The 13,695-nt window shown below is 45.9% G+C and overlaps 1 protein-coding gene across 1 annotated transcript; it reads right to left on the bottom strand.

Annotated features, from left to right (window-relative positions):
* Positions 1 to 2,758: 2,758 nt before the first annotated feature.
* Positions 2,759 to 10,749, bottom strand: LOC124692280 (probable serine/threonine-protein kinase PBL7). Its single transcript, XM_047225620.1, has 5 exons — positions 10,217 to 10,749; positions 7,307 to 7,503; positions 5,504 to 5,693; positions 4,052 to 4,443; positions 2,759 to 3,533 (listed from the first exon to the last, which is right to left on the bottom strand). Exons 1-5 carry the CDS (start codon positions 10,458 to 10,460, stop codon positions 2,970 to 2,972), a joined length of 1,587 nt encoding a protein of 528 aa, XP_047081576.1. The 5' UTR covers positions 10,461 to 10,749; the 3' UTR covers positions 2,759 to 2,969.
* Between the last annotated feature and the right edge of the window lie 2,946 nt (positions 10,750 to 13,695).

Here is a 13,695-nt window from a genome sequence, read left to right as displayed (position 1 = left end):
ATTTATTCATGCACGGCCTTAGAATCCATGGTGCAAAACTGTATTACACGCAGTAGGACGGTTGTGCACTGCTCTAAACTCTGCATATGTACGGTATTGGAAGAAACACCGTGCATCCGAGCGTGTCCTGTTCGGTAATCCCATGCGTACATCCCTAATACAATTACATGCACCGTATTGGATCATGCGGTGCAAAACCCTGATCAGCGCATTACCGCTAGGAAGCACTACCGTAAATACTATCGATGCACCCTATGGGACCATAAGCTGTGCATAGCATCCTGCACCGAGTAGTAATCCCGCGTGTACTGCCCCAATAATTAACCATGCACCATATTAAATTACACGGTGCAAAACCGTACTATACGCAGTACGACCCTGATGCAGTACCTTAAGCTCGGTCGATGCACCGTATGAGAAGAATCGTCGTGCATCCTACGGTGTCATGCTAAATAAATACATGTGTAATGTCCCCGTAGTAATGCATGCACTGCCTTTGTATCACTTTGTTCAGAACAGTAATAAACGCAACACAACAGTTAGGCACTAAGTTATTTCAATCGATACACCGCATGGGAAAAAATCGGAAAACCCCAAACTGCCCCCCCCCCCCCCCCCCCCCCGAAAGAACACCACTAGCACATGCAACAACCATTGCTCACCCGGAAAACCCAAATTGCATGTGTGGCGCGCGTTGCTCGCCGATAAAACCCTTTATAGCATTTGACGCGCGTTGCGCGCCCGAAAACCCCCACTGAAACGACCAAAAGACCCACTGGCAAGGGCGGCATGCATTGCGCGCCCAAACCCCACCCACCCACCCTGAAAGAAAACCACTGGCGCATGCGGCAAGCGTTGCTCATCCGGGAAACCAAAATTGTATGTGTGGTGCGTGTTGCTCCGCGATAAAATCCACCGGTGCATTTGACGCGCGTTGCGCGCCCGAAAACCCCCACTGGGACAACCAAAAGACCCATTGTCACGGGTCTACCAAGTCCTACTGTACTGCCCCGACCCTCTCGATGCACCTCCTCGGATCGCATGGTGCAAACCCGTCATCAACGAAGACATATGGTAAGGCACCGCCCCAACTATAGTGTATGCACCATATGATACGAAATGTCGTGCATCTTATCATGCCCTCCCGTACTACCCCAGTAGGACTATATGCACTGTATTAGACCACACGGTGCAAAGTCGGAACAATACAAACAGATGAACTCACAGTGCATACAAACATACAAACGGACGAACTACCAGTGCATACAAACATATGAACTGCCATGTATAAATTATTACAACAACCGTAGTGTTCAAAGCGGAGACCCCTCCCATTATACCCCATAAAATCTCCATTGCCCGGAAAGAGAAATATTAAAAAAAGAGAAAAGAACAAAGGAAAAAAAACAAAGGAAAACTACAACGTATGCACGGTCGGGGTGAATGTCGGCGGAGGAGGTAGAAGTTCGTCGGCGTCTCGCGGTGATGGACGAGGCCGAGGCGTCGTTCTCGAACTCTGCAGCAACCTCCGGCTTGACGGCAACGATCTCCGGCACCGCGACAGCGATCTCCGACGCCACGACAGCGACCTCCGGTATGGCTAGAACCTCTTCCCGGGGCATAACTGCCCTGTTAGTTGCTCCTGATGTTCCAACGAAGTGGTTGTGCTGCACACGGCGGTGAACATGGTGGTAGTGTTGGCGATGGTTGTGGCGACGGCGAGGGGCACCAAGCATTGCCCTTCGGTGGCGGAGGCCACCGTTCATGTTCTGGCGACGGTGTTGGCGGCGGCCGAAGTTCCGACGACGAGCAGCAAGAACGAAGGTCCGGTGACGAGGAGAAAATCCGAAAGTCCGGCGGCGATGGAAGCGGTTCTCTCGTGCCACAAAACGAGCAAAAGCAAAAGCCAATGATGGCAGGGAATCCATCTTTCTCTCACCTTTTCTCTGTGTACTTTCTCCTTGGCCTATTCGCTAGGGTGAGCACGTGGTGATAACGTGAAGAGAGACAGAGATTGAGAGGAAACGAATGGATGTGAATAATTGCCTTTATTGATACTTTGGTCAGGTATATATACTACCCGAACCTACAATGTCGGTTATTACATGTTTGTGTCTCTTGGGAAAGGACACACCTGTTCGCTTTGCACAACGATTGGACAAAATATAAATATTCTAACTGCTAAGAGGAATATGCTAGGGAATCTAATAACAACCTCATTAGCCTTAAACTAACGGTAATTAATTCCTAACACAACCGACCATGTTAGCCGCCATGATCTATGGCCTAACTGGCGGCTCCTCCAGCCTCAAGGCGACGATCTTGCATTTCTTCAACCTTCATGGTGGAGGCCCCTTTGAGAGCTTCTCGTCGGAGTCCGGCGTCTTTTCATCACAAAGTGGTGCCTCCTCGGCGATGTCAAGGTGGCCAGCGATGGAGACTCAATCTCAATAGAGAGGATCAAGGGTTTGATTGCTTTTCTTGTTTTAGTCCCAAGGTCCTTTGTGCACTTGTGTTTAGGACTTTGCTGCAATTTTCCTTTCCAGCTAGGGCCCTCTTTGTAAAATATACCCACGGTCGAGACCCCTCTCACTGTTCAAAGAAAACGGGGGAGGTCGGACAACATTCTTCGTTCGGCTCGAGTCACTAGCATCAAAATGCCTCCAATGGGTCTAAACCTTCAGCAATTCACCCTGACCAAAACGAGGACACCATCCAACGAGAAAGAACATAACAAGTACGCAGCTAGCAAGTAGACTGAAACTTAAAAGTGTCCTTTCTCATTCTCACAAAATTTCTTAGAATTTACAAATACAACCTCATGCATTCGCTATATCAGAGTACAGACCCTCCGTTTCCACCCTTTCTCTCTCTACAATGTACATCTAACCCTCCCCACTGTCCCACCGGAAAGCAGATGAAGTAAGAAATGAACGGCACATTCACGGGTCTATAATGCCTTGACTGCCCTACCCGTCTTCAGTTGGAGAGTCCGGGCTGCCTTGCAGGTTCAATCCATCACGCTTCTTCTCCCGCCAATTCTCGCCCCACATCTTAGCCTCGGCCACCATCCGTTCTCTGTCGCCCCACATCTTAGCCTCGGCCACCATCCGCTCCCGGTCACCCCACATCTTCGCCTCCGCCACCATACGCTCCCTATCGCGGTCTTTGTTATTCAAGATGCCAGGAAGCTCTTTAGGGGGGTCATCCCTATCCTTGCCTGGTGATCTGTGGCCAGAGCTGCCAGCTTCGTCGCTCCTGGAGACTGCCCTCCCATTTTCACCAACCTTTATTCGCTGAACGCCACCAGGCTTTCTTGAAGCATGTGCAGCATTAGGGTCATATGATTGAGAAGCCAAATAGGAAAGAGCAGTCACAACATCCGCAATAAGCGGACGAGATGCAGCCTCTGACTGAATGCACATGGAAGCCACTGCAAGTGCTTGGTAAAGACCACGCATGGGGTATCGGCCTTCCAGTCTTGGGTCAGCCATTTTAGGGAGTTTTCTTCTGTCGTTGAAAAGAGGCCGTGCCTGCAAATAAAAAGGCATCATGAGCTCAGGATTATACTCATTCAGCTTTACCATAAACACTCTCTTCTAAGTTCTAACACACCCCTATCAAACAAGAGAGAATACGCAATGGAGAATAATATATGGCTCATAATAATTTCTTCAAGCTACGTATTTTTTTAAAGGAACTACCAGAAGATGACAGATATAATTTTTACAGTATCACCAGTTCCATAACCCATTAGCCAAACACCCATCTGGTTATTTATAGAAGAGATAAATTTAACACAAAAGGTTAGCATTGTTTCTGATCAAATGCGCAGCAAAAACTGTTAAATTAGCAACCAATCTTTATTGACATATCAATACCTAAAAGCCTCTATCAGAAGAGGGCATATCAATAAATATGTAAGGTGATGTCTCGATCTCTTGTAAACAAATTCTTCTAGCTTCTATAAAAATATGGTACGCCATTGGCGTACCCTCGGAAAAAAGAAATATGTAAGGTGCACGCCAAAACAATGAAAACTGTAGCTTACCCATGATACAAGATTTTGTTCTCCGTGCGGACGGGTGCTATCAATGGCCCTGCGCCCAGTAATCAACTCGAGCAAGACGACTCCAAAGCTATACACATCGGATTTAACTGTCAATTGTCCGGTCATAGCATATTCAGGAGCACAATAGCCATATGTTCCCATGACACGCGTAGAGACATGTGATTTGTCACCAACAGGGCCCAACTTGGCAAGACCGAAGTCAGACAGCTTTGGATGGAAACTCTCATCTAAGAGGATGTTTGATGACTTGAAATCTCTATAAATAACTGGTGGGTTAGCTTTGTCATGGAGGTACTCTAGTCCTTTGGCAGCACCCGCTGCAATTTTCATCCTTGAGCTCCAATCCAATGCATCCTTGTCAAGAGGTAGATCTACATCGTGTATAAAACCCAGGTCAAACAATAACTCCACAATTCAGTGTTCACATCACTATCACACATATTCCCCTTCAAGGAAGAAAATTAAGGCACGTCAAGCTATCACATCCACAAGAGCTATAGTACACTCATCCAACCTTAAAAACTACACCAATTAAAATTGTAATATTAACTAATAGGTTCAATAATTTGGGACATAGTTCAAAAAACTGACAACAGTTGCAAAGTCATGGGTTAACTTAGAAAATATAATTAAATGACGAACTCTTGTTTCATTGCACTTTTTTAAAGAAACATGGTTATGAGCATCACTCGATGCAGAGGCATAATAGTTACAAACCTTTTTTTGGTTTCCTATGCAATTGTTATATCCAATGAATAAAGAAGTATAATTGTGTCAAAAAAAAAGGTAGAAAGGACTGTACGTTTACACAGTTGTGATACAAACATACCAACCTCATAAACTACACCAATTAAAATGGTAATATGAACTAAGCTGGTTCAAAAAGTGATAACAGTTGCGAAGTCATCGGTCAACTTAGAAGGATATGATTAAATGACACTAACTCTTGACACCACTGCATTTTTTTCAAGAAAGATGGCTACAAGCATCACTATTACAAGTAGGAAGGATTATTACAAGCATCACTATTACATGGTTGAGACTGAACAGTATGCTGTCATGCATCATGGAAAGGCTTTCAAATAATCAAAATTCAGTAGGGTAAAAGGGGAATGTCGATGGTAATATTTTATGGGCTACAGAAGGAGACAAAACTTTACATTGTAACTATAAACATTTTGAAGTATGGAACGAAAGTATCATGGACAGTACGCAGCCAACTAAAGAGTACACAGATAAGCAAACATAGCCAGTCAGACAGAACTGCAGATTTACAATCCATACATATGCTAACACGTGACAGAACGAAAAACATTAGGATATGTATTGAGATACTAAAATGGATTGAGACAAAAACACAAGCAGAAAGAATTGACAGATGGTGATCCTATGCAAACAGTTTTGATACAGGAAAGAAAAGGAGCATCTTACCATGCAAATGATCTTCCAATGATCCGAATGCCATATATTCATAAACAAGAAGGCGCTGATCTCCATCCGCACAATAACCAATCAAACTGACAAGGTTTTGGTGGTGCAGCAAACTAAGCATGAGAACCTCCACTAGAAATTCTCTATTCCCTTGAAGCCCATCCCTATTAAGCTGCTTTATAGCAACAACCTGCAGCAATAACCCAGCACCTTACTAATAAGTTTTGAAATCATCTCATTTCTATGAATTTCCACTATCGCATTTCATGCAAACAACAGCTCAACAATTACTTGATAAAGTCTTTCAACGAAGTAGCAACAGAAAAGTACAGGAGATGTACAACCTAGGAAAATTAGCTGCTTTGAACACCGAAAATCCTTTGGTGAACCTGCGGCCGCACCCACCCCAAATCCCACCCTCGACTCACCATCCAGAACCGTTCGTTATTAGTACTAGCGATGCAGTTATGATGTTGTATTATACGAAAGTACTTGTATTGCAGCTGTATCAAATTATTTTTTGAAATACAGGGACCCCACAATCTGATGTCATAGAGAAGGATCTGGTCCGCATTTACTCACCGCATAGGCAAGTTGGGCCAGCCACATCTCTCCTTCCCCATCCCCAATTCGTCTGTTCATCACCGCAACAAATGAAACATTAATCTTCTTGTCCGAAACCCTATGGCGCCATGGCGGCCAGATCCACGTTCTGCTGGTGTGAAGTTAACTGAGCACGCGGTCGTCTTCTTCCCCTCTGACATCATCGACCGCAACTTCCATCCAGACGCCACCACAGGGAAGTGGACCACCGGTGAAGCTGTGGACAGCTCCGGCTTCCCCGTGCCGCGCCTACGCTGCCAACTCTGCGGTTTCCTCGAACGAATCTGTGGCCAGCTAAAAAAATTATGTGGTGCTTTGGTTGATCTGACTGCTACACGAGCAACACAAGTTTTTCTGTTCTCTCTCACCTCATTGGATATTTCGCTATTCATATCATATATAATGACCTTGCTTGGTTCGTGGTGGCAGAAATTGGTCTATGATGTTTGATTTGTTGAGATTGCACCTACGAAATTTTATTTTCTTCCCTCAAGTGTCCTGTTCCGTGCAATCGTTAATGGATTCTGTTATTTCCTGTTTTTATCACCGTCCTGTTCATGGATCTTTGATCCCCAAAAACTTGTGCTATGGTTCTTTGTAGTTCATATAAGATTCTGTGATAATATCAAAAATTAATTAGTAGTTCATATGAGGAATCCGTCAATATCAAATATAAATTTCTGGATCATATAAACAAAAATATGTTGTGGCATGAGATGAGAAAGACCAGAAATATAACATTGAATTTCTCTACCAATTTTCCGGTTCTAATTGATTTATTGAATGATGCATGTCATATTAACTACACAAGCCACGAATCTGTACCGAGCTGTAACAATGACGCCATCAGAGTCCCATTAAATGTGTAGCAGCTGAGTATTCATACTCTACACGGACGTATCATCATTTATTTCCGCTTTTTTGATATATTAATGTTACCTTGTCCACGGATCACAAAGCAACTAATGGACGTGCAGATATGGGGTGGTGGCGTGGATGAGAGCCAAAAGTTCGGGTCACTTTGAACACCTACTATTACAGCATAGACTAACTTGATGTTGGTATCCAACAATTCTTACAATTTTCAGTTCACATATTCTGAACAATACTAGTGAAGGTAACTGCCATCTCCAACCTCCACACAGTAGATGATAAGGAAAGAACAATATGTAATTTTAGAAAGAAAAAAAAAACAGTTACCTGGCCTGTGCTCTCCAGATGGCCCTTGTAAACACGTCCAAATCCCCCTTCTCCTAGAAAGCACTCCTGCCTGAAATTCCTTGTCGCCGTCGCCAGCTCTCGGAAGGTGAAAGTCTGTGCCGAGATGGCATTCCCATTAGCATCTTTTGGCACAGAAGCCTCCCTTGCTACAGCATTGTTTTTCACCCTGGTATTCCCTGCAGATGTTGAACAAACATTACAAGTAGGATCACCTAAATACGAGAACTGTGATTGCAATCAAATGGAGTGACATAGAGTCTCCCCATATCTATACCTAATAATAAAGTACGAAGTGTTTCCGTGGTTTGGTCCGTTTTCGTCCGTCGTCCGTCGCGTTTGATGGCTAAATTTTTTTCGTCCGTCGGCCTAGAATACGTTCCAAATACAATCTGGCTTGGATGATCCCTATTACGCTGGCCTAAACGCGCACGTCCAGCGTGGAGCGTCTGTCATAGGTTCGCTTGGGCCAGAGTACGTGCTCATACCGAATCCCTCGGGAAATCCATCGCGGGCCCTCAATGGTGCTATAGGTACAATCCAAGTTGGTTTCAGTTTTAAACACATGGCCCACACGAAGAGATCAGAACAAATTCAGCACACCGCAGAGGCTTCCTTCCCCCCACCCATATAGCGTGGGAACGAACCAGACAAGTCCGTATCCTCACGAAATCTGATCGAAACCCATGGAACCAATCCGTCGGACGAGTAGGGCTTCTACACCACCGCGCTCGCCGAGTTTGGCCTCATCCATGGCCCCGACGTGGCAACGTAGGCAAGACAGCATCGGAGACCGCCGCCACCCACAAGACGCGCAGGAAGGAACCACGACCACAAGGTGGGTTCTGCGCCGACCAAAGCCGAGCCGCATGAGTTGATGCCTCATCTGCTGCCGCCTACCATGAAGGTCACGTGGACGATGTCGCACAGGTGGAGCGACGAGTACAAGAGGACATGCTCAACATAAAACTGCAGCAGCAACAACAAATTAATTGACACCATCGTGGAGGATGAAGACGTTATTGCCGATGACGCTCGACGCGGTCTGACTGGTGACGACGCTAATGGTGTGATCCGAGAGAATGCTCCTGCTACAAGATCAAATCCCGCGGAAGTGTGGCAACCATGACTGTGATGCTCCCAATGCGCACCCGGCGTTGTTCATGTAAGACAAGCGCGGCGACAGCAGCAACAATGCACTACCGGCCCCTTCACCCGGCTCCAGCGCCAGGCCGGCATCGAGCCGCGGAGAGCGCCCATCGCACGTCCAACGATTAAGTGTCGCTCGACAAGTCTAGGTTTGTCGCACGACAAGTCTACGTGTCGCAACTCTGATGTCAACACGCTGGAGCGACACGACAAGTTGAACTTGTCGATCGACAAGTTGACTTGTCGGCGACAAACCTCGACTTGTCTAGGTCAACTGGTATATCGACAAGTTATATGCCTGGGTTATAAAATATCTTGGTGAAACCCTACGACCTAGAAACTGGTTGCGTCTCAGCTCCCTACCCCAGCCGCCTCTCCCTAGCGCCCATCCCCTGTCGCCGCCTCTCCTCTGGCCACCGCCGGCTCGCCGACTTGTGTGCCATCTGAACATATTCTATATTTCTATTATGTAGCTTACGTTGAACCTGGGTGTTGTGGACTCATTTGTTTGCTAAGTTGATGTAACTTGAGTGCTTAAGTTGCTTACTTGCTTTGCTTTTATGCTGCTGGTCTGCTGATAGGCTAATTGCTTAGTATTTTTTAGTAGTTCCTTGTCGACAACACATCGACAAGTTTAGCACTTGTCGAGACTTGTCACAACTTGTCTGCTTGTTGGTACCCCAGCGACAAGTTGCGACACGTCGACACGTAATCGTTGTGCAAGTCGCATTTCATACGGGCTTTCTGGTCGTCCGCGGTGGCAAGGCGGGGCAAACTCCACACCATGCACACCCCAGAGATCCTACGTCTGAACCAGGCGGCCCAGCTCCAGCGCCAGGCCAGCATCAAGCCGTGGATCACCCAGCACACATCGCCGTTCAGCCGGGAATTCTGGTCGTCCGCCGTGGCGAGCCGCCAAACTACACACCATGCACACCCCCGAGATCCTACGTCTGAACCAGGCGGCCCGGTTGCCTTGTTACTTAATTGATAATATATTTTTCTCAATGTTGTATAGGTGGTTGCCGTGAAACCAAGATGCAAATACGTAATTAAACGTAGATTTCTATGTGGTGTGAAGAAGATGAACAACATGAGAGAATTGGGATACAGACAATGTTGCCCTCGGCAATCAACCCAAGACCAATTATCCACCAGTCATGTTGTCTCTAAAATCAAACTGCTAGCTAATGGCATTAAGAGGGTATCTTTGTTAAAGTGGATCAATCACCGGGTTGCGGAGCTTGGGCAAAACGCAAGACATAAAGATAAACTGCATTTGCATATGGAAACTATTAGGGCAAGTGGGCAACCATCAAGTGTTGCTGCAGTTTCCGTTGAATTTCATAATGAGTCGGGGGATCTGCCCAAATATGTCCCATGAGCCTGTCAACATATTAATTTTTAAAATATTACATACAAAATAAATCTGATGGGCATGCAGGAGGATGATTTGCGGGGGTGTTTGACTATTAGTTTCTCCGGGTGCAACGCACAGGCACTTTTGCTAGTAATCTTAAAAGTTTATCTCCTTTATTTCTGATCTCACAATAATCTGAAGCAAAGCAGAATCCAATTACACCTGCGTATCCAACCGAACAAAAATAGTCCATCTTCCCCTTTGTTTTATTCTACAGTTATCTGATTCATCGCGTACAGATCAGCAAGAACAAAATGGTCCAAATCCATGTACCTCTCTACGGATCCGATTCTACCAACCACTATGGGATCTAGTGAACGCACCTGCGGAGAGCTTCTCGATGCGCGGCGCTGACATGGGGTGCTGCAGCTCCGGGTAGCCCCTCTCTCCCTGCCGGCCGCCGCCGACGCCAACGCCACCACCATAAGCGGCTGCCGCCACGGAAGAGCCTCCATACCTACCACCACCTGCCTTGGGGTTCAACTGCTCATCTGCAGGGGAGTCGAAGCAAGAAAAGCAGCCCATGTCCAGCGGCACCTCACCACCCCAGCCAAGAACCCGTCGCATCAATAAAGGGATATCATTTCCTTTCCTTTCCTCCCTCTGCCGGACGAGACTTTTTCAAGCATAGAGTGCCACCAGAGCGGAGAGCGATCAGGGTGGATACGCAGCTTGCTCTGGATCGGATCTTCCGGCGAGGGGATCGAGGGAGGTGGGGGAGAGCGGAGGGAAGGTGCGCTTTTTTATTGGGTTTTTGGAAGTGAGGAGCGAAGGAAGCACAACTGCACAAGGCAGCGAAGAGGGGGGGTGGACTCTCTCCCTCTCGCGGTCTCTCGCGGCAGCCGCCCAGCTAATACGCGTCTTTCCCCTTCTTCTCTTCCTTCTGGTTTTCATACAGTAAGGAGTAAGGGCCCCGGACCCACATCTCTAGGAGAGCTCGTAAAAACGACCGAACTCGTGTATTCGGATCGTAAAATGTGAATTTCAGTTTAGAATATTATACCTATGTAAAAGTTAAACAAATTAGCTATCTTAGAGTGATTTGGACACTGTAGATACCCTATTTATCCTTTCTTTCGTCCTTCCTTATGTGACACGTTGATTCCTTCTTTTCTCTTCCTTAATTTACTTGGCTGGTAATTTCTATTTTTCTTTAGCTTCCTGGGTAACCGGTTACCGGCTCGTGGCCTTTTTCACATATATCTGTGATCTGCTTCGGGTGAAGTACACATGTTTGTTATTTTTGGTCAAAAGCGGTGCCAAGCCCTACAATGAAGCAGTGCGATTCGTGGCGTTGAGCCGCGTGTCTTGCCACGTCCATCTCTAGACTCATCCCGTCTAATGATAAGCGAGTGCATTCCTTAGTTTTATTTACCAAAATGATAAGGGGTGGCCCGATTTTGGTATCAGATTTCAGCGTTTCTTCGGTAAGCCATCCACAATCCACCCCATAGTTGAGTTGTGAGTATTTTCCTATACAGAAAAAGCCATAAAAAGTTAGGGTTAGGGTTTGCCATAGCCTTAGATTGCACTAATTTCGAGTTTTAGTTGCTTTTCGTAGTTGTTTTTGCGTATCTTTATCTTTCATCTAGTAGAATTGTTAGGGTTTGTGTTTTTCTCTATCATCTAGTTTATCATAGTGTGTCAGTTTTTGTTACTCCGAGTCCACATAGCGTACAGTGTGCTTGTTTCCAACCATTGACACAGCCTATCGATATAAGTGACTAGGAACTTCTCCAGAAGAGACTAGTTTTACCGCTCGACAGGCTGCTCATTAGGGTTTTGGTGCTTTGCATATCTTGTTGGCCGTGTTATCAAGGAGTTGAGTCCTAAAATAAATAAAAAAAGAAAATAGAAAAAAAGCAAAAGGAGCTACATAGCTGCGTGTGTTATACAAAAAGAAAAATCCAAAAAGAAACGTGAAGTGCTAGTTGAATCAAGTGAAGGCCTAAGTTTTCTTTACTGCACCTGTAGCTGAGCAATCTTGTGCCTATCTCGTTGAGCTTTGCTAGCGTCTCTCGAGTGCATTGCAACTTTTTCATCCATATAGTTGCATTGCCACATTTATCGCCTTGTGTGAGTATCTTTGGTTGTCTACGGTCAGCGCTAGAGCTTGTTTTTGGTGCAAATAGGTAGCCTACCTACAGCCCCACATATATCCTGCTTAGTCGTGTGATTGCTCTTATACCCTTGATATTCGCTTCGCTACATCCGTGCACTAGTTCGTCAATCCAAGTTGGTAAGCAATACTAATTCACTTTGGAGCGGTAAGATTTACCTTTCTTATCAGTTTTGAGTGAGTTGTGAGAGTACCACCAAAGATTTTTGTTTAGTGCACTAACCTACTAATCATGTCTACTTCTGAGTTTGATGTGATGCAGAAAAAAGATCCAGCCTCACCGGTTACTTGGATGGAATATGAGGCACTTCGTGATCATCTAACACGTGAACTTCGTGTTACTACGGAGACATTTGATACTGAAATTCAGGGTGTCAACTTGAAGGTCGATGAGGCTACTACGGCTATTAACTCCGTCCAAATATCGATGACGACTCTTCAAGCATATATGAATACTTTGACTCAAGCCGTCAATGAGATACGTACTATGGTGCAACAACCACAACAACCGCTTGATGAAGATGGCAGCGTCAATGGTGACAATGCGGATGCTGCTACTCAAGGCATTGGACGTGGTCGTGGTCTTCCACGTGGAGTTAATTGCGGCTTTGCTGAAATTGGAGCCCGTCGTGTTCCTCCACAGCCGCAAGACGATGGTTTGGGTAAGCCCAAGTTCTCAATTCCCATATTTGAAGGTACTACTGATGTTGAAGAATATCTTACATGGGAGCTGAAAATTGAGAGATTATGGAGATTACATGACTATACTGAAGATAGAAAGATCAAACTTGCTTCCTCTGAATTTGATGGCTATGCATTGCGTTGGTGGGATGGACTTGTTCGTGCTCGCGAAGAGGATGGTGAGCTGCCTATTATCACTTGGCGTACTATGAAGGCGGCGATGAGAGCTCGTTTTGTGCCTACCAATTACTTGCGTTCAGTGTTTGATAAGTTGACCCAATTGAAGCAAGGTGTTATGACGGTTGATGCTTATTACATGGAGATGGAGATGCTTATGCAGCGTGCCCGTGTCCGCGAGTCTTTGGAGATGACACTACAACGTTTCCTGAATGGGCTCAAGTTTAATATCAAAGGCATTGTGCGTCATCACAGCTACACTACAATGAATGAGCTCCTACATCATGCAAGAGAAGCTGAATCACAGTTGGCTGAAGAAGCGCAACAAAGAGGTCGTGCTACGGGAGTTGGGCGCTTCACGCCTCATGCGCCCCCACCTATGGCGCCCGCGCCATCGACGCGCTCCGGTCCTTACTCTACTCCGTCTAGCAAGCCGGTCTCCAATGTGTCTAACGCAAAGAAGTCTGAATCTGCTGCAAGTACGAGTGGTTCTAGCATGTCTACTGCACGCAACCGTGATATGATTTGTCATACATGTGGTGGCAAGGGTCACTTCAAGAAGGATTGTCCTAATCGCAAAGTTATGATTATTAATGAGGACAATGAGTATGAAACTGGAGATGATGTTGATCCGGATGCTCCAGACGATGATGATTATGACGATGATGGTTTTGATGCCTATCCTTCTGAAGCTCAAACTATTGTTGTGTCACAGCGTGTTCTTAATGTGCAGCCTAGTGCATCTACACAACGCTGCAATTTGTTCCAAACAAAGGCACTTGTTGGTCCTGATAAAGCTTGCAAGGTTATTATTGATGGTGGAAG

This window comes from Lolium rigidum, chromosome 2 (assembly GCF_022539505.1).
Source record: "Lolium rigidum isolate FL_2022 chromosome 2, APGP_CSIRO_Lrig_0.1, whole genome shotgun sequence".
Classification (NCBI taxonomy): domain Eukaryota; kingdom Viridiplantae; phylum Streptophyta; class Magnoliopsida; order Poales; family Poaceae; genus Lolium; species Lolium rigidum.
This window is presented reverse-complemented; position numbering and strand designations above follow the sequence as displayed.

Coding starts and splice junctions, on each gene's coding strand:
- LOC124692280 (XM_047225620.1), bottom strand. CDS start 10,460: ATGCGACGGGTTCTTGGCTGGGGTGGTGAGGTGCCGCTGGACATGGGC. Junction 5,694..7,306: donor ATCTGGAGAGCACAGGCCAG/GTAACTGTTTTT, acceptor TTATTGCTGCAG/GTTGTTGCTATAAAGCAGCT. Junction 3,534..4,051: donor AACAAAATCTTGTATCATGG/GTAAGCTACAGT, acceptor TTTTATTTGCAG/GCACGGCCTCTTTTCAACGA.